Below are 20,903 nucleotides of genomic sequence, written 5' to 3' on the forward strand. Positions count from 1 at the left end.
AGCTATCTTCATCAACGAATGCGCATCAGCCTCTCGACACGGAGGGCAGCCCTAGCAGCTTGCACTGGCCTCCATTCTCTGCCGAATTCTTCCATCACTCGTTCTGCTGTGCTGAACAGCAAAACCAGGCTACTGCTGCGCCCTCCGGCAACAGGGTTTCACCTATATCCCCAAGAACYGTAACACACAGTCCTCGATGGACATTGCCAAATCCATTCCAACAAGACGGCCGTAGCAAAGCAAGTGTGAAAAAGCAAGCGTTATTAACCTCTGTGTTATGGGGAAATGACAGCACAGGTCCTAAAGGACAAGTTAAGAGAAAGGGCAGCTGACACACTTGGTGCCTTTGGAAGGACTGAGGACTGAAGAACCACCAGTAGCTTGTTGACGCTAAACCAAGGCCATGCACGAGTAATTAAAGTAAACTGAATGAAACAAAAAACAAAGAAAGGGAACAGAGCTGGAATCACGTGGGTGAATTAGCCAGCTTTTTGTTACTCCAGATCACAACTATTTGCTCACAACAGCAAAAAGGGCTCCCTGCATCTACACAAGGCTGCAGACTTCCAACACCAACCTCACGGCAGCAACCTGGTCAAGAGAGCATCAAAAACCAGTGAACCTTGACTGGGGGCTACACTGGATAACCAGCTAGCAGGGATGCTTTTGCCTATTTGACAGCATATTTCCCAGAAGAGCAAATCAAACCTGAACTCCGCAATGAGCACTGGCATCTAATTTGTTTCTAGGTATAATCCAGGCTGTTTGTTCCGACCTGAATCTTCAGAGCCGGCCCTTCCACGCTGCAGCTTATTTCCTCATTTCTGGTTTAACACACTTAGATTGAGCTGAAATGTTAAGGATATTGTAAAGCCCTTGCATCTACCAAGGCTTTTCTGAAAGAAAATGCTTGTTTTGTAGGATGCTGGTTAAGGAGAGTTATTCTGGGAGCAAGTGCAATGCTAATGTAATGAACAGACTAAGAGGAYGAATTTTACATTTTCAGGCATAAATTCTTAATGAAGTTAGAGCATGGGATAAGAATAGACTTTACAAAATAGCTCATGCTACAGAACAGACATGAAAAATCAAAACCATGATCGGGAAGCATCATCAGTTCTGAGGTATAGATATATAGATATAGATACATATGGACAAAAAGTTGATGCAGTTTTAAAGGCAGAATTACATCCTAATTTGGCCATGTATTTAGTAACAGAAATTGGACCCTATTTTAGTTATTCCTTTGGAATAATATGAATCTTCATAGCAAAAGCTTAGCATTTAATCTTAAAGTCTGGGAAAGCAGTGATAATGTATCATCAGCCAGCAGGCAAACAAACTACTCAAGGCTCCTCGCTTCAGAAGTATATAACGTACAAGACAAAATGAACATGAGAACAAGCCTGCAACATTGATTTTTATATAGCCACAGATTGATACATCTCGTTAAACTGTTTTACAGTAACTCTGGAGAACCCACAAAACTGATGCATTTCAAAAGCAATATTCCCTAAAATAAACATAATATTCAGAAGCTCTTCTAATAAAGATATATACATATATATGCACACACACACACATAAATATATATATATAAGCAGGGACATACGTTTTAAAAGTCTGGAACACAGAAGCAGATTTAATAATTTAAGATAAATCRGCCCAGATGGAATTCTCTGCTTTTAAATAAAGATGAAGATTTGAAATAAAATACAAAATAGACAGATGTGGAACTCAATGGTTTCTGTAGTCTCTAGAAAAAAATGTTAGAGCCAGAAATCAGGCATTTACAAYGTCTCCTGAAATTATTCTGGTCACTCAAGAGAGAAAATGGCAAAGCAGGTATCCATTACTGATATGATGAAATTAGTACTTACTTAAAACATACTTTGAAAGTATAAATTCATTCTAAAATATTAAACACAATATTTAAAAGTTTGCCATGCTAAATCTCGTTACACTATCAGTAAACCATTACAAAATGGCACAAATAAATCTAGACTAATACAACTAGCAGCAAAAAATACATCTGTAGCAACAGAATTACTCATACATATTTTAAAAAGAAATATCACTAATATCCCCCTCAACAATGAACTTTTAAAGCATCTCAGATATAAAGAAAAAAGAAAATGCAGATAAAGAGTAATATTTATCTCATATTCACTTTACTGTCCTTTATTCCAAATTTTTACTAACAGAGCTAGAGTTACACGGATTTGGTAAATCAAAAATCAAAGAAAAATTAAGTAAAATTTAAGCAAATTGGGGACCTTTTATGTTTCCAAATGAAAGAAATTCAGGCTTCTGCCCTACCTATAAAAAGGCAGTTGAGAATAAATGCAAGGAACATTCCCAGCTCTTCATCCTGCAGGACTTGCTGATAAGCAGTAACCCATCCAGGTGTTTTTGTACAACACGAACACAAACAGGTCAGTGCAGACAGCATAGATCATGCACATAAATGAGCACCACCTACTTGTCCCAAGAACGTACTTTTTGCGGAGCAAAGAGGACTCGGGAAATTATTCAGTAGAGAACTTTTGACAATATTGATCACTTACAACACCAATACGTAGAGAGCGGACCGTGGCGTCCTACAGCGGAGCCTGCAGCTGCCCGTGCTTTGGATACGGAGGGGAAGGTTGCAGCGGCGACAGGTCACGGGTCTGCGATCCATCTTGGTGTCAGGAGAGGCTGCGCCCGCTCAGCCGTGGGGCACAGGCTGCAACATGCCTCCCCGGGCTGCTCCTCCGGGGCAGGGATGAGCGCAGCCAGGATCAGCTCCATTTTGTCCAAATTCATTGAACGTTCTCAGCAAGTGAAATGCGGACGCTTACGATTTAAAGAAACCTTTCCAGTAAATATTTGTGCGTCAATTCACTTGGAAAATCGGGTATTTACTGGCGGCATAATCTTTCGATTTCTCATAAGCAGTATGGACAAAYGGTTGCATTAAGGTGAAGCATGGAGTACAGCTGATATGGATTTTTGCCAGATTTCTTTGTGTTGGAATGCTCTTGCCCTAAGAATTCGCTGAGAATTATAACTTGACCTGTTTCTTCGTTATTTTAAATCTTTCGTCTTTTTGACAAATAGAACTGAGAATCACAAGAACATGTAAAGAGGAACAACATAATAGAGAGCACCAAAAATATTGTTCATCTTCTCAGACAAACTATAACGCAGGCATACTTTATCACTTCTGTGCATGCAGCAGGTCTTCTAAAAGAAGCAAATGTATTATTTCCACAGCATTTTTTTGAGGGAAGTGCCTATGCAAATAAATCTTTATTTCAGATCAGAGATGCGACAGTTGCRCTCTCAAATACGAGACCAGAGATTGAAAGACAAGATAATAAACACGAGCCAAAGTAGCAAAATTTTAGGAGATAAATGAGGATAAGAGAGAACTTAACTTGGAGCATTAGAATAAGCATATTTAGGATGAATGAACAACAACAGGAATAGAGAGGTATTGGGGGGGAAAAAGGGGGAATATGGATGCAACCTGTAGAAAATAGTGTTTCTAACAAGAGCTTAAGTTTGAGACAGAAGTTCGACACAGATCAGGATAGCTAGACACAGCCGAAATGTGACACAATTTTGAAAACTGGATTGCTTTCCAGAAATCTACTTCCCTTCTTTATATTCTAAACTTTCCTTAGGTTCTCAGTTTAATATTGACCAGCTGAATTGCTTAAATTAGAGATTGCAACACACAGCCTCAAACAGTAATTATTTAGGAAAGCAGGTCAGGAAGGAATCTCTTGGTCACGAGCAGGAATAGTCCCTGCAACTGCAAGCAGCTGTGTCATATAATCTCTCTTTTTCTCTAGCTGAAGCCTATTAAATTCACACTAGTACCCAATGTTAGTATTTCTCTGTCTTCAGTATGGGATGAAAATAGACATGTCTACACACCACAGACCTGCCAAGTCAAAAAACAAAAATAGTACCTAGCTGCCCGATGGTACAATTAAAAACAAGTATTAGAAGATGCATCAAACTGTCTATGAAGACTTCAACAGTAAACAAACATATAATATTTTTTCCTCTCAGAATGATTCCCTTGTCCAAGAGTCTTTCAGCACGTTTCATTTCTCTATCTGCATTCAAGATCAAAAGCTCTTTGAGGAAGAAACTATGTGGAACGAAGAATCTGGTACAGAACTGAGCACACCGCTATTGTTTGAGGGAACCAATGTTATTCAAGGATAAGGACAGAATAAGTAAAAACTCCAGTATTTACAGTGTCTGGAGAACCTTCAGAGCTTTTAGTTTCTCTCTAGAAGCTGCGAGCTTGTTCCCAACAAAAACTCCAAACTCTTTGTATGGTGCAGGGGCAGTAAATGAGTCAGCTCATATTCAGGGGTATAAGCAGAGCCTTCAACCACAACTATATGGAAAAAAACAGTCATGAATCAGTTGGTTTATAGGTGCAGAAGGCTCGCAGAGATTTGTCAGCCAAGGCAGAGGCACATCCTCCCCTCTGGGAGCCTCTGGTTTCCCAGGTCAAATGGACAGGCTTGGCTTTACACCAACGGCTCTACTGATGGCATCCTACGGGAGCCTGGAATGAGGCAAGAAATCGCACCTCGCGATCCAAACTGCCATGTTTAACTGTTCCACTCCTGCACCTCCAAACAGCACGCAAGGATTTTAGTATTTACATTATGTCTTCACACAAAAAAAATGATACAGCCCAATTCAGAGCAAGACGGGCAATGTCTCTCCTGAAGATTGCAAGGGAAGCCACCCACCCATCCCCTCCACTGACGCTTGCATCCCAGAGAATACAAGAGGACAAAGTGACCGTGCATAATTAACATATGTGCCAAAAAAATTGTCACATTTCATTGGAGTGATCACATGCTACGTCTCATGCCCTACTGCTGCAATGAGAAGAGGCCAATTCTATGAACAACAAAATGCCCTCAAATTGTCCAGAAGAAATTATTGCCGATTTCTCCACTTAGCCTCAGCTGCATGCTGACGTAAGGGAACAAAGCCATGGAGCTAGTGGCACAGTAACTCTCTTCCAAATATTGTGCACAAGACTCCATACCAAAGGCCACCACGTATGATTACTTCCAACCATGCGACAAGCAAATGGAGACTTTCCAATCAGCCTGAGAAAGACGAAAAGTAATCTGAACTAGACAATTCTCTAGGTATCACCAACATGTCTCTCTGCAGTCTACACCTCCTACATCAGAAGTGTTCCCAAGAGTAACAACTGGCACAAAAGAAAAAGAATGAAGAGAAAAATTTCCATTCAAAAAGGAAATGAACAATGGGAAACTCATTCATTCATTCAGTGAGATGTAGATTAAAATTCAGTTGCCTTAAGATTACCTACTCAAAATGCACCGTTGCACATTATGCATAATGATACACTCACAAAGTTGTTCTATTACTCATTATTCCTGACTTGCTTATCTACATTGTTTTCAGAAGTGGCATTATACTGTTCTGCAGTCAACTCTGACCAATTATTTAGCGCATTTAAGAAAGCAGAACTTGAAGTGAAGCAAGAATTAAACCTAGAAGATATCACTTGCTGCCATAACAGAACAATTTCCAAATGTCATTCAAGCTGAATCCAGTCCTCTTCATTAATCCTCCGATGTTTGTCAAATACGAAATATTAACTAAAATAAACTCTCAAAAGCTGTATCAAGTGACTTTAAATTAAAAGGAAATTTAAGTAGGGATAGGATACCATCACCAATTCTTGATAATTTGAGATATTTCAAAATAAAATTATAAAGGAATCTCATCATATTTGAATTCTGAAATTTTTTTCATCTACCTTAAAAATATGGAACTCTTACTGTTCACAGGTGCTGCCTTGCTCTTCAAACCAAAAGCGTCAGTAAGATTATTATACAAATTTTGTTTTCCTAAGAGACTCCACAGTAATGGAAATAAGGTGCTGATGGTCTCCAGTGCTGTCACTGTAACACCGCAGCAGCTTCGCTTTTCAGGCATTTATACAGTATACACACAATCATCAGCTCAGTGAAACCRGTTAATAAATGTACTAGCTGACACATTTTAAACAACACAGTTTTAGGCAATCTAATGTACACAGATAAGGCATGTTTATTAAAGATTTTTGGTGGGTTTAGTCAAGGTACTTGTTACAATCAGGGCTGATTAAGCCTTCCTACTTAAAATGTTTTAATAGTGTGTTTTTAAAACTATTAGTTTTTTAGCTATGCTAAACACACGGCCTTTTAAGCTGACTGATTACCAAATCCCACTCACCATAGCATCAAGTTCACTCTGGTGCAGACACACAGTCAAAACCCAGAAAACCTCAGAACACAGCCGAATTTTGGGGAGAAAAAGAAAAAAAATACACACTTCCATATATTATGGAAGGGATTTCTGCACCTGCCTTGAAATAAAGGACAGGAAAGCTTCTGGGCTGGAGTTACATGACCCTCACCAAGACACACCAGTAAGCCCAGGACATAAAAGAGAAGGAAGCTCGGATGTCTACCACGAGGCCCCATGCAGACACGGGAGATTTCTCCCTCTCTCCCAGTCTTCCACCCCTCGGCGGGGCCACGCGGCCCCGGCAATGCCGGGAAAGCCCATCTGTTCCCTGCGACGGAGCCGGCTCGCTGGGGACGCTGCACCACGCTCACGGATCCAAACAAGCCACAACTCTAAATATAGGTCTCCCCACGCCAACTGCAACAGCTTATTCGAGAAAGGCTTTAAATAAAGCCAGGCAACTCTCCCAGTACATTTGTTGAATGTCTCTTGTATAATTTATTCTTGTTGCTTACCACGGTTATTGATTAAACGCTTGTTTCCTAGAATAGGTTTTTTAATATAAATTAATATATTCTTAAATTATACCACAGATGTCCACAAAATCATAATTACATAAAATTCATAAAATTGGAATTGCACACTGCTCAAGTAATTATGTATTGTGCTCAAACGATGAGTATTTTGGAGCAATGTTAGGTTTCCCATTTTGTTTTACTTAAGACAGCAASGATCTGACCACCATCAATTCAGAAATGGTCATCAGATTTTGTATGGGCTAGAAAAATCTATGAAACTATTCTGCAAAGCTACAGAAGATTACTAGCTATTATCAATAAACTTTATTAAGGCTAGAACCTCTAGTGGAAAACATTCCTATAAAAATAAACTGTAGTATATATTCCTATAAAAACATGTTCCACAACTGGCATGAATTCATGAAATCAAAATAGCATGAGAAAATATCCCTTAAATAATGCAGCTCAACGCTGCCCCAGCCCCCCAACTCTTTCCTTCATTTGCTGGAATAAAGCAAATTTCCACTGAGATTTCACCTCACCTGCAGTACCCAGAGGCCAGAACTGAAGCACCTGACCACTTTCACCCTTGTTACCACAAACAAATAATACGTTTCTAGAAGTTTTCCAACTAAATTTATATCTTGCTGAGAGTCACTGAGAGCACTATATCCTTTGCAATGGGGGGAGATACATGTTCTTTTAAATCTCAAGGCCCATCATTTCTAAGAACAATTAATACATGACATCTTTTAAGCAATTCAATATCAAGAAATGCAGTAAMTCCAAATTTCTGTTAAATTAAAGGACAAATATGGGTGCACAAAGACTTGCCAAGTCATAAAGAGGACCAGCTGTGAAACATGGCCTCATATTCTTCAGTAATTTGGCTTCCCTGCTAACCCCAGAAGGGTGCAAGCCAGATCCCCAATATGAGACCCAATACTTCAGTTTAATTTTGGACATCATTCTCTCTTCATCCTAAAGATACATGACCTTAATTCCAACCCACAGTTGCATCAACAGTAACAGTCTTATTTCACCTGCTATCAATTTATTTTTATTGTAATTGTGCCATCGCAGATCTCCCTTTACTCATTTAAAACGTTTACATTATTTCCAATTGTTCAAAGGTTATGCATAAAATACTTCCATTCCTAATGAGATTAATTCTTTGAGAAGCCAAGAGGTTTCACACTAGCTGTAGAACCCGCTCGACGTCAGATGCACCAACAGTTGTTCATCTGTCCACGTAAAARCACCAACCACATCAGGAAAAAGAGGAAAGAAAGGGAAACTATACAGATACTTGCAAACGCAGTACATTGAGGGTCAAAAAATGGGAAACATTTAACATTAAGGCATACACTTTTCTAGTTAAATTTTCCACCCATTCCTAATATCACTTGCAGCACTATGGAAATTAGCTGCAGCTTGGCTAACCTGAGAGCGTTAAGCTGAGTAGATCAATGACAGTAATAACTCGCCAAGATGAACCTTTGCTCTAAGCAAGCGGGAATGGCTATCGCTACTGTAACCAAGTAAACAAAACTACAACAAAGAGCGACAGGATAAAACAGGATCAAGAGCTGCACAGGTGAAAGCAACAACTCACGAAGGACAAAAATAAAAAGTTATTATAGTAGATCGAAGCTTTTACACACAGCCACGTAGCTGTGAATCATCAACCATTCACTATTTAGAGAGCAGATGGCTGGAGGGTGCACATATGTGAAAAATATAATCAAGAAGAGTCATAGTAACAGTGGACTAGAACCGGACACTGAGACTTTTACATGAACTATCCTTATGAGGGAATTATTCACTGACCCGTGTCAAACACCTGAAGACCAAAGGATTCTTGGGGAAAAAAAGCAGAAAGTGCCAAAAAGGCTTTAAAAAAAACAAAAAAAACACCCAATAATCATTAGATCTCCTCTCCAAAAAAAAAAACCCCTGTTCTCAATTGACTTCAACAGTAATCTAATTTTGATAGCTAATTACTACTTACCAGTCAATTAATTAGCCCCAATGCTAAACAGCATGAAATTGCACTTAATCCGCCTTGCACARGACCATTACCCAATACCAGCTTTTAAATACTAAAAATTAATTTAAAATTATATTGATAATAACATTAAAATCCTAAGAGGCTGCTCCTTAGTCACTGCCCTTCCCTGCACTGCATGTACTGTAAGAACTTCACCCGCTCCTGCCCAGCTTCCAGGCAAAGGAGCGGGTGGGCTGGGCGACCACCTCTCTCCACAACCCTGCACAACATGCCAAGCACGGCAGCATGCAACATCCCTTCCTTCGCCRACAGTCTGGTTTCCACCCACCAGATGTAATGTGCAGTACTCTCCATAAGAGGGACAGAGGCCTAGAATAGCTCAGCTTCCCATTTTCTAGTTACTCCACCGGAGCTGGTGAGCAAGAGCAACCTCCCTCTGAAATAACAGTCTAGTTTCAAGGGATGCTGCATTACCATCTCGTGAGTAACGGAAATTTGACCAGCTACATCCCCGCTGCACTATGTGAACTTCCAAAGCAGCCTTCTGCTGGCTCTGCTAGCTCAAGTTTAAAGYAGGTACCACTTCGCTCCAATTTCAGAGCTGCACACGCAAAGATCTCTAGCTTGTGTTAGCCTTTGTCTCTGCTGCTTTGCCAGGACAATCTCACTATGCATCACTAGTGAAGAAACCAAATCTTCCACTGGGGCTGCTGATGGTCTTGTATGGTCCATAATATGGCACAAGGAGGATGAAGAGCTAATCTTGAAAGTGAAACAGGTCATCCAAGCTCTCAAACACCTTAATATAATGAAGCTGTTTCAGACCTTTTTTCAGTTTACAAACTCCTCTATACCCATATTTAAGCCTACTAACAGACTTGCTTTTACTCATTATCCTTTGTAGACCTTGTGTTTGGAGACAGACTTCAGCCTGCCCACTTCCATAAAAAACTAATGTGGATTTACAGTGAGTAGAACAGCGTGCAATAGAGGATCTGCACTAAAGTTGGATTCTAGGCAGGGCTTTTCAAGGACCRCACTCTAGGTTGGGCCTCAAAAGTGATGACTTAGTAAGTGTTAATCCCACTGTACACATTTCTAGCACAAATCTGCTATAAATAAATAAATAAAGAAGCAGCTTCCTACCTAGCACCCAGATAGTCAGGTTACATCAATGATTAGGATTCATGCCATACACTAGTTTGCATCTGTAACATGCGTTAAATTCAAAAAGGCATGCTATTTATAGGAAAGTATTTGAGGAAGGGTTTTTAATATTGTCTAAAAATAGAAGAAAGATAATGTGAAACAGATAATAAGCCTAGGTCTATCTTAGTAAGTCTGGTGGCTCAACAAATTGAGTTTGCAGAATGAAGATCTGGTGCAGAGCACTGATGGACTAGAGTGCACTAGGGGCATTCCCGGAGTGCATCTTCCAGGTTAAATTCAGCCAAAAAGAAGCCTTTTCATGTGCTTCAAGCCTACACCCACTATGTAAAACAAAGCAAATTAAATGGGAACAATTAAGAGATTCACTTGATAATTGTACCCCAGAACTGAACTAAAATACTAATCTTAGATACACTCTCACTCTGTTGGACCTAGATAGTTTTCAGAGAAGCAAGTCTCCAAGCAWTCATATGTACCAGTTTTTCTGCAAAAACCTAATCACAGCGGAGTGAATTAAGTAAAGACTAATCATTTAAATTCATAAGGATAAAAGCTTCCACTTTCATGTTCATATATGTTTTATTTTTAAGTTGGTTTTCTTGACATTTACGACATCTGTGAGGACCCTTTGGCTGCACATGCACATGGACACTAGCACAAAAGTACAATTAGCAATTTAGAGAAAAATAAAGGTGGAGAGGACTCCATTCCCTTATTCCTTTTCCTCTTCTGCCTTCTGCATGGCCTTCAACTATGTGTGAGCTAGAAAAATTTGTACAAACAAGCAACATCAACCTGAACACTACGTGGCTAGAAGTAAACTATGAGAACAAGGCTGGCGCCTTCTGTTAGATATTATTCTCAAACTATAAAGCTGGTAAGTTCATAAATAGTTACACCCATACCAAACTGTTAGAAATTCCTTGTTGATACCTCTCCTTACCTCCATTGAAAAGGCTGGCTGTAGCACGGACTAGGTGGATTGCTCKGGGGTTGCGAGTTCAGATAAAATACTAGAGGAGAAGTAGCAAGTGCACAATCAGCACTAAATGGGAATTTAAGGTGCTGCAGACCTGGAGCAGAYGTAGGAGAGAACATGTGCTGATGAACATCACTTCCTCGGCAGTGGGAGTACAAAGGAGAGGAGATTCTGACAAGGTACCATAGCAGAAAAAGAAATGAGGGTCAGTATCACGTCTTCCCTTCTCAATTAAAAAAAAAAAAAAGAAAAAAATTTACTTCCAAAATATAAGTTATACCTTCTTAATAAATGTAGTAAACTAAGTGGTCAAAAGTCATACTTTCAATTATTGTCCAAACTGGTAGCCAAAATGTATTTGGCAGACAATATAGTGTCTAGTCAACATTATTTTCCCACGGTGAAAATTTTCTGATCTGGAATTATCCAAATCCTTYTTTGTAGTGATTCCCAGGCTTTCTGGATCACACACCACTGTCAATCCTTAATGACAAACTTTTAATTGAGAAAAATTAACAAGGACAATAATGGCATCACTAACAGATACAGGTCATTTATATGACACCCTCATAGATCACAGTTTTGGAGCCATGGTTCCATGCCACAGCTATGGCAGCRATACAAATATTCAACTGTGAAAATGTGAATTACACAAAGCTTTAACTAGAAAACAACGTTTAGCACTGACTGYGTTTTATAACAACAACTAATTAAGCCTGAAAGCAGCACTGCAAGATAGGTTTATTCTAACTTTAGTGATGGGGAAACTGAGGCACAAAGCAGTTAAGTGACTCATTCATCACACATCCAGGGCAGCATCAGGACTAGAAATGAGGACACCGATTCCCAGCTCTGTGCTCAGTTCTAATAAACTATAGTGCTTTTGCAGGGTTAGCAGCCAACATACATTCTTATAACACAGAGAGCGTAGAAAATTTCTTAAAATAGCTGCTTTTCCAAAAGCTGCAAACAGACTTCTACATAAATGTAAAGAAGAGTTTTAACACCTACTTTATTGAATTATACACGATCAGATGTCCTTGGCTAGAAACAAAGTAAAATTTAACTTACAAATACTGGTATTATAAAGAAACCTTGGGCAACCAAAATAATGTATCAGAAGATAAATTTATATTTTGAAAGCCTTTTCCCCAGATTTTTAAACAGCAACAAGAAAAGTATGTTTGGGGTTTTTACATAAGAGATTATCACGCCACAATATACTGAATTTACTCCTGTGCTGTATCTAATCTGCCTGAAGAGTAATATTTTTGTTCTTAACTGGTGATACGACCACTTATTTTTTAAAAATAATGTATCCAAATAGAATACTCAATTTGACCAATAAAAACATCATCTCAGTTTGGAGTATTTTGCTTTTGCACATTACAATTATCGTATTCCAATCATGCAAAGTTACACGTATAAGTTGCAAAAGAAAAGGAACTAAACAATGAAGATCAATCTTATGATAAACGTTTGTCTATCATGATTATCAGAAAATGCAAAGTTCCTTGAATCTAATCCTCAAAACTCCATGCTTGTATGTACAATGTCAACTACTGTATCTAGGGGGTCACAGCATGAAGAGAGAGCATCAGCCACACACATGCTTCTCAGTACTGCTGTAAAGTCTTTGGAGCATAAGTCTCCTTTTTTCTTTTTTAAAATTCAGACAGTGCTGAGCAAAATAGGGTCACGTGAAATGTTCAGTGTGCTTACGCACTGAAATACAAACTAACGCCATCACATTTTTATGAAGCATAACCTTGACTATGATTGAGGGATGAAAAAAGCTTCTATTTATCATATTGAAGCATAAAATCCAGCAAAAGGGAAATCTGGGATGTGCTTCAGCTCTTGTTTAGTATTCAGGTACTTCGCATTGAAAGTACTGCAGTCTGGCATGTTTGTTAAGGTTCCCTATTTTATATTTCCTAATGAATCCAAATATTTCTTATCAGCAAGCAACCTTTGCATACTGGAAATCCCCTCCACTAGCAATCTCTGCTTAAACAGCTGATGAGCTCTGGAGCCTGCTGACAGAAAAGGTTAAGCTGCCTCCTACCCTGCTCCTCCCTGCACTCGCTGCGTGATTGATTCATTTAACCTCCTCTGCTTCTACACCTAGGATTTAATATACAACGTCCTTAATTTTAACTAATAGCAATAATACTCAACGTCATTTGCTACATCATAAATAACAATTTTCATTTGATTTCAAAGCATTTATAAAGGATACAAGCACTGAGTAGGATTAGCTTCTTTAAATTTCATTGRTAGAGCATACATGGGGCAATGCAAAGAAAGATTTTTTGCTCTAAAAGTTTTCAAATGAGTTCTTAAAAAGAAAATAAAGGTAGCAAAGGCTTCTGCAGATCTGAGCCCTGTGACAGCTCACTTTCCGACAAATTATTAGAAGTTCCCTTTAAGTCTGGAGCAGTGATCAAACTAGAAAAACAGAAGAGTTCTAAACATTAAGTTTTACTACATTAACTAATGCTAGTTATAAAACTTAACTACAATGTACCCAATAAAAATTAAAATACTGGGGGATTTTTTAGCAATACTTTATGCTTCATAAAAATAAAACTTCAAAGTTTTCAAACTGAGATCCTGTGTACAGCCAAACAAGCGTGACTGAGAAATAAAACTCTAACAGAAATAAAAACGATGTTCATTGGCCACAAGAAAATTCTGGCTCGTTTCCTTGATAGCTTTAATTTGAAGTATTCGAGCGCAATTTATTTTGCCCAACAGCCCTTACTGGATCCGCAGCGAAGGGGCTCCAAGCCGCTGTTTCCTCCGCTTCATCATGGTGCTGCGTGATGCACGGTGCTTCCTCCCGGAGMCACAGGGTTAAAACCAGGAGGGGAGCCCGGCCCCAGGCTCCTCGGCACCCCGCTGTCACCGACACCGCCCGAGTTCGGTGACGGTCCCGATCAGTCACATGGCTCACGTCAAAAACCTCGCTATTTTTAAACGAAACCTGCCCCGGGTCTGCTTACGGCACGCGGCGAGCGGCGGCGAAGCCCACCGGGGCGGAGCGGCGGCGCGGGGAAGCCGAAGACCCGAACGAGCAGCCGGAGCCGTCACGGCGGCGGCGAGGCTGCCCCGACACTGCTCGCCCGGCCAACGGGCGCCGAACTTCCCCGGGGCCCCGAGGGGCAGCAACGGTCGCTCTCGCCGAATCAAAGGAGAGCGGAGAGCCGCGGGGGGCGACGGCCCACTCGAAAGGGCTCCGGCAGGGATCTCGCGCAGCAGCTCGCAGCCTCACGCTGAGCCAGGGCAGAGCGGCGGCCTCCCCCGGCCCTCGCACCGGCACCAGCGGCGCGGAGCCGCAGCTGCCCTCCGCCGCGCCGCACACGCGCCAGCTCTGCCCTCTGCACGCGGGGAGCCCCTTACGAACACGCACGAGTTTAATCCAAAAGCATCTTTAGTGCCCTGAATTTTCCATCTATTAGTTTGCCTACCAAAATGCAGCAGCCAAGCCGCGCTCCAGCTACAAACTTTATAAATCCTGATGCTGCAAACAGAACAGTGCAGAGCAAGCAGTCAGCCCCCTCCAGGAGCCAAATACTGGGGGGGGATCACTTTTTTTTTTTTTTTTTTTAGGACACAGTGTTCTCTGTATAATGCAACTCTTGCATTTTTGCTTGCAAATGGTAATTTCAATCAACTCGAAATCAATCTCATGCTACTAACAAAATCGCCACAAAATAATGTTCGACATTCTTAAAACGTGTATTTGCAAAAAGTCAGCTTTCCAAAAAGCAATTCCAAACATACATCTTTGATAGATTTTAATCAAAGTATTACATCACTTTCTTTAAAGACCTTATTTAAAACAGGCATATGAAGCCTGCTATTCACAAGTATTAAAACAAGTCAAATTCCCGATTACAGTTCATATCTCCAGATCCTCTCATGATTCCAACTACAGCCGGACTGCCCCATACTACAAGATCACAATCTCTCAACAGCTACGTTCCTTAGGGAAAACAAATTCCCTGTCCCAAAAGACAGCCCAGAGTGCCAAGAGACTTTGCTTTCTTGGGTGCCTCGTCCTCAAACCACCAGACGCCCTCCAGAGAAAGCAAGCTCAACACGCAACAAGAAGTGCCAGCACAACGCTTGGTGTTTGTCAGGTATAATTTTATTATGGTGCTGAAATGAGAATTTGGATTAAGCAGTGGAAATCTGATAACAGAAGGGGCACAAAATGCTTTTCTCAATTCTAAAGCTTTGAAAGCTTGATACAAACTGGTATTCAGCAAATCCTCCCCGAGAATTTCCTTGGCCTCTATGTTATTATACTGTCAGGAAGCTTGGTGTAAACTTAAAATATTACTAAAACCTGTTTAATGAAGAAGCATCCTATTAAATTTCCAGGGCTGAAGAGACTTGGGAGCTTTGGAGGGTTTAAAAGAGTGGAAACGAGAGAGAACAGGAGAGAGACATCGAGTCCCACAGTGGCCTCAAGTTGCCTTACAGTAAGTAAAGATTAAAGACGACCATACTAGCCTTGCACATATCTCTGCCCAACAGTATTATGCTGTTTAACACATTTCATAGACATAAAAACTTAAGGTAAATATTATTTCATATCAGCACCTATCACCAACAAAACAGCAGTTCATAGTATTTGAATTATTTAAATGCGTCACTTTTTTCCTCCTGTATCGACCTGTAATTAATCTTGCATAGCAAGGCAAGCATTTGGTCTTTGATGACACAGATATCTCTAATACCACCAAAAATGCTGTTTGTTGTGAAAAAAACTTTAACCGTACATAAATATTCTGGACTATAACTATTTTTAATGTTTCTTTTCTCTCCTTGTTCTTTTTCCCTCAGACACACACTTTAAAAGCAAAAGTGTATTTGATACAGATGTTTGATAGCGGGAAAGTATTAATAAGAATAACTTGGATCTGAAATTAAAAACTGGCTTAGTAAGTTTAGTTTGCTGACAAAATGACTCCCTCTTCAAATTTAGATATAATGTGGGAAAGCAGTATTTTCTTGTTATAAAATTTTACTTTTCGATAGTACAAGGATTACAGCAACCCAAGCTAGGAACCCTGCCTACGAAACCATGAGGATTTCAGATATAAATCCATATTCTTCACAAAAAAAAACTGAACAGGTCMATAAAGTTCTTGTTACAAACAACTGAATTTATTAAAAATAGGGCATTGAAAAAGAAAGCAGATGGCTCAAATACAACTCCAACTAAATTTAGTGACTACTGATTAGCCAAGGGGTGATCGGAAGAAATAGTGAGCACCTTGTGTTTGTACATCTTGCAACCATGCTGAAAATCTGCGGTTTACAGCCTGGCTTTTTGGATGCTGAGGTGCTGTTACATACTTGACTGCCCAACCGCTTCATCCAAGCCTCACCGTGCTCTGCGGTCCGCAAAACTGGAACATCTCCAGTGTGCTTCATGTGCAGGTGCACATCAAAACCCTTCGAAAGCCGAAGCCGACAATGCCAAAAACAGCGTCTATGTGCACTAGCACCAAAAGAACAGAATAGGGTAGCGGGTGCAAAGAATTAAATCCCATCCTAATAGGAAGGAGATCAAAGTTTGGGTCTATCATTTCAGATTCACTATTTGAAATGATGGAAAATATTCATGAATGGTAATTATATATTGTGTACAAAATCATGAGGAAAACATATCTTATATATTTATATGCATCATTTATTGATGGAAAACTTTGAACACAGATTGTTGAACCAAAGCAGACATAAAACAAGTAATTACATTCTAATGCTTGTTATTCAACCTCTTTGCAGCCTACAGCTCAGCTGAATATGATTTCCTTTAGCATATTCACATAGGCCCCCCACTAAAAACAAATGCAGTTGAAGCACGCTGACAACTAAATGGGATCTAAATCATCAGGCGTTCCTCTTAACGTTACCCTGCAGAGAGCTGCCACCATCCGTTTTGCCACCTCGCGCTGTGCCGATTGCTTTATGAATAGAGGGTAAGGTCACCACGGGCAGAGCCATCGCCCAGGCTGCGCGCGCAGGCTCGGCCGCTGCCGCGGAGAAGGAGCTGCTCCTCACCCATCCCACCGCGCATCCTCCTCAGCTTCTACACAAGACCTTCTTCAGGGGGCAAAGCTCAGGCTCTCTGGCCGAAAATACCGAGGCATCTAACCCCACTTCTCTTGCACAGTACAAGCAAGGGCAACGTCAGCTGTTGCCCAGGCCTACAGTCAGTTCCTGCACAAAAATAGGGACTACTCACGCTGACCCGGGCAAATATGAAGTGATGAGAGTCAAATAAAGAAAAATTTAGAAGCGCTGTCAGGAAGGACTCTCCCTTCTCCTTTCAGCAATGACAAATGTGCTAACTAATCCACAGTTTAACACCATTCTAACTCAGCAGGCAGCCAAAGCCACCGCCAGCTATATCAAGGCTTCCTTCAGCCTCCAGCTTGCTGGAAAACACAGACCATTCCTCCCCAAAGATGATATTTTCATAGTATTTAATGGGCCCCAGCCTCCAGGCTGGCACCCAGGTACATGCAGAGTGGCTCTGTATTGCTCTGCGCTGGAATTGCTACTGAACACAAGGCAAAGGCTGGGGTTTGTGCAGAAAATGGATGCACCTCTAGAGGATCTCTGGCTCCAAGCCAGATACTTTATCCATCTGCCAATTCCCGGTTCTGTCAGCGAACAAAGTCCATGAACGACAGTCAGTGAATCCGGACCTAGCTGCATCCATAACTATCCCCATCCATTACCTACAGCACCACATTATGTTTTCAGAATGAATTTTATTTTCAGATTTTTTTTTTTACCGTATAAAATCCTCCGTTAACTTGATTCAAGCATAGGAAAAGCCTCCAGAAGAACTGAGAACAGCCTACATTCTACATTTAAGCGCATATTGTTAGGCCATCCTTTTTGACAAGGATGGTTTGACCGATTTGTATGTATAATTACTTCCTTCCTTGATAGGAATTTCTCTAAATCCTCATTCAAAGAGTAACGGTAGTTTCTTGGTTTTTTTTTAAATCAACTAAACACTCTGATACGGTGATATGCAAATCATGTGCATGAGCTCTGTAAGACGCTTTTCAGTGAGTCTATATGCTAATCAGAATGGCATCAACAGAAAGATGCATAAGCCACAATGCAGTACTGACTTGTTAAATATTTACACTCTTCAAACAAAAATCGTTTGGTAGAAGTGACAACAGAATCTGTAACTCCAGGAAACACAATTAAATAATCAATTAGATAGTGCCTGAAGCTTACTGAACACCTTTGCATTCCTCACAGATTTTCAGTCTTGCTGGTAGCTGGAGCCTTGTGCTTAAAATTTATGGCCTGGACACACGCTTAAAATTTGGGGCCTGGACACAGATAGCTGAATTTTTTCATGTAATGATGGCTTAACAGGCACTCACTCATGGAAAAAGATACAAGGGAAGTCATGAAAACTGAGTATGTTAAATCAAAGCAATAATACAGCTCAAACATTCAGTAATCCTCAGTTTTATTTAGTTACTATAATACTAAATAAAACACTGTATAATTGAAGTACTTCATTTGTATCTCAAATATTTCAGATGTAAATTCATGCGTAGTTTTGCGGCATACCCATCTCCATGCTTGACCAAGGGATGTGAAAACCGTTGGCATCCTCAATTTCAGTTCCAAAAGTTTTGTACAAATTCCTCTAAGTTACATTAAAGAAAAAACCTACTGGTAACTCAGCACTCCACCATTCACTTATAACTGGATTGCAATCAAATAACCTTCACAGTCTTCAGATCACGAACAGCACTGTTCTTAAAAATCTATCAAATATAGTAAAGCTAGCACTGAAGGCACACTGCTAAATAAATCAGTGAGAGTTCCATGTTTTGCTTTAAATAACTCAGTGACTGGTTTAACACTGTCATGTGAACGGAACTAAAAAAGGTTTGGTCATGCCTCATTTAAAAAAAAAAAAAAAGCCTTTTGATCCACTGTATTGTTCAGCGCTGAATCACTGGCACTACACAGCATTTTCCAAACACTGCTTCTTATACAAAGGAGAGAGCTCGCATTAAAAGATTGAAAATTATTTCTCATTAAAACCAGAAACCTGAGGAAGAATTGTTATGTGTTTTTGTGAGCTTCATATTTGTAATATACAAGCTTTAGGAAACAATTTTAAATCAAAATGCAACAGTAGCTTACAGTCAGCATGAATGCTTTCTTTTTTTATACAATGCAATCAATAATGCAATTTTATTCCATCAGAAATCTGTAAGCCTAGCAGAAGCTAAGTTCTCTCATAATATCATAGAAGCGCAATTACTTCACTAAAATACTGTAAACATTATGATACAAAAAGGATAGTATTAAATAAATGCTATTTCTTTAAACTCCATTTTTAAAAGCCTATTTTTTTCAACATTTGCTACTTTGTGGAAATCTCTCCATTACACTAATTGCTCCACCAACACCTGTATGGGCCACCAATTGCGTACTTAGATATCCGTGAACACAGACTGCTTGGAGAGCAATGATCTAAGTTGTTCATATCACACACAAAAATAAGCGATTTCTGTGGAGTCAGTTCAGCAGTGTCAGTGCAAGCAAGACTGAGGACTGCGACTCCCTTGTAAGAGGTTCCTTCCAGATCAGGATCAGCTCAAGCTGCCAATTACAAGTAATCTCACACTACTACTACTTCTCCTACTACACTTACGGAAATCAATAGAGGCTTTAATCTCAGAGGAATGCAAGCTAGCAGTTTCCAAGTGCATGACAAATGCTTTAAAATGCTAACAGAGAAAACAGAGTATCTGCCCATTTATGCAATTTCTACAACTCAACAGCTATGTGTGCTCAAAATGAACCAAGTAATGAATGAAGAATAATTATACTTACAAGCTTCCTCTTCTGGGGAGACTGAGCTCCTTCTGGAAAATAAAAAAAGAATGAAAACCTTGAGTTAATTTTACATATTATTGTGCATTACTCAGCTATTTATCAGTAAATGACCAAGGCCAAACTAATGATTAACAGGCAATTTCTGAACGCATGCTCAGTGTATAATTGTGTACGGCACTGCAGCACGTGAGAGGTGAATCTGCCCCCATTCACAGCGCAGCAGCCTGGGAGAGAAAAGCTATTCGTTTTGTCGGAATAACCGTTGCCTTTGCAGTCACAAACCCATAAGCGCTCAATGGAGCGCATACAACTTGGAGATTCAAGCCTAAGCACCGGCAGGTAAGTCAGTAGTTAATTCTGTCCTCCGTACGTCAGCAGCATCGTATAGGAGCCACCTCCAGCAGTGTGGCGTGCTACACTCCCAGCATCTGCTGCGTGCATGTTCTCACCAAAAGGAAAAAATCATGCAACAGCCTTCCCCTCCGCCCCCCCAAAACACACGTGTTGCTTGCACTGTACATTATCGCAGCAAAGGCAAGGCCAGAGAAACACAGCTCCCACGCAGAATCGGCATTTTGCGCCTAAGCGGCAAAGACAAAGGAAGACCGGGAATTTTAAGGCACCGCAATTTTTATTTTAAGTGAATAAACCACGAGTATCCACAAGGCACGGGCGGTGATGGGTACGGCGATAAGGATAACCAGTCGGTTGTTTTCTCTCTCTCTCTCTTTTTCCTTTAAGTCCCACCTGCCGGGGCCGGGGCCGGGGCCGGGGCCGGGGCCGGCTGCGCTCTGCGCTTTAGCAGGGAGCCGCTAGGTGGGAGCAGGCCCCCGCGCAGCGCCGCCGCGCCAGCCCGCAGAAGCCCTGCAGCCGGGCCAGAGGCTCTGCCAGGGCAGGGCGCAGCTAAAGCTCACGCTGCAGGAAAGGAAAAAATCCTAGTACTGACATCAAATGCAATCAATGCCTTTTTTTTTTTTTTTAACGTATTTTCTTTCTAGCTTGCAATGCACGCCGATGCACGCTT

At 40.6% G+C, this 20,903-nt stretch overlaps 1 protein-coding gene across 13 annotated transcripts in view; it reads right to left on the minus strand.

Moving 5' to 3' along the window:
• MAST2 (microtubule associated serine/threonine kinase 2) overlaps positions 1–20,903 on the minus strand; it is a 206,067-nt gene that overhangs the window by 98,553 nt on the left and 86,611 nt on the right. For 9 of the 13 annotated variants that reach the window (XM_026086767.1, XM_026086768.1, XM_026086766.1 and 6 more), the window contains 2 exons: positions 19,877–19,908; positions 10,934–11,140 (listed from right to left, as the gene is read on the minus strand). In XM_026086767.1, the coding sequence (XP_025942552.1) occupies positions 10,934–11,140; positions 19,877–19,908 (239 nt within the window). The remainder of the gene's footprint in view (positions 1–10,933; positions 11,141–19,876; positions 19,909–20,903) is intronic. The other 4 variants (XM_026086776.1, XM_026086772.1, XM_026086769.1 and 1 more) reach the window with 1 other exon arrangement.

The sequence above is a fragment of the Apteryx rowi genome, unplaced genomic scaffold (assembly GCF_003343035.1).
Source record: "Apteryx rowi isolate R43461 unplaced genomic scaffold, aptRow1 scaffold_7, whole genome shotgun sequence".
Taxonomy (NCBI): domain Eukaryota; kingdom Metazoa; phylum Chordata; class Aves; order Apterygiformes; family Apterygidae; genus Apteryx; species Apteryx rowi.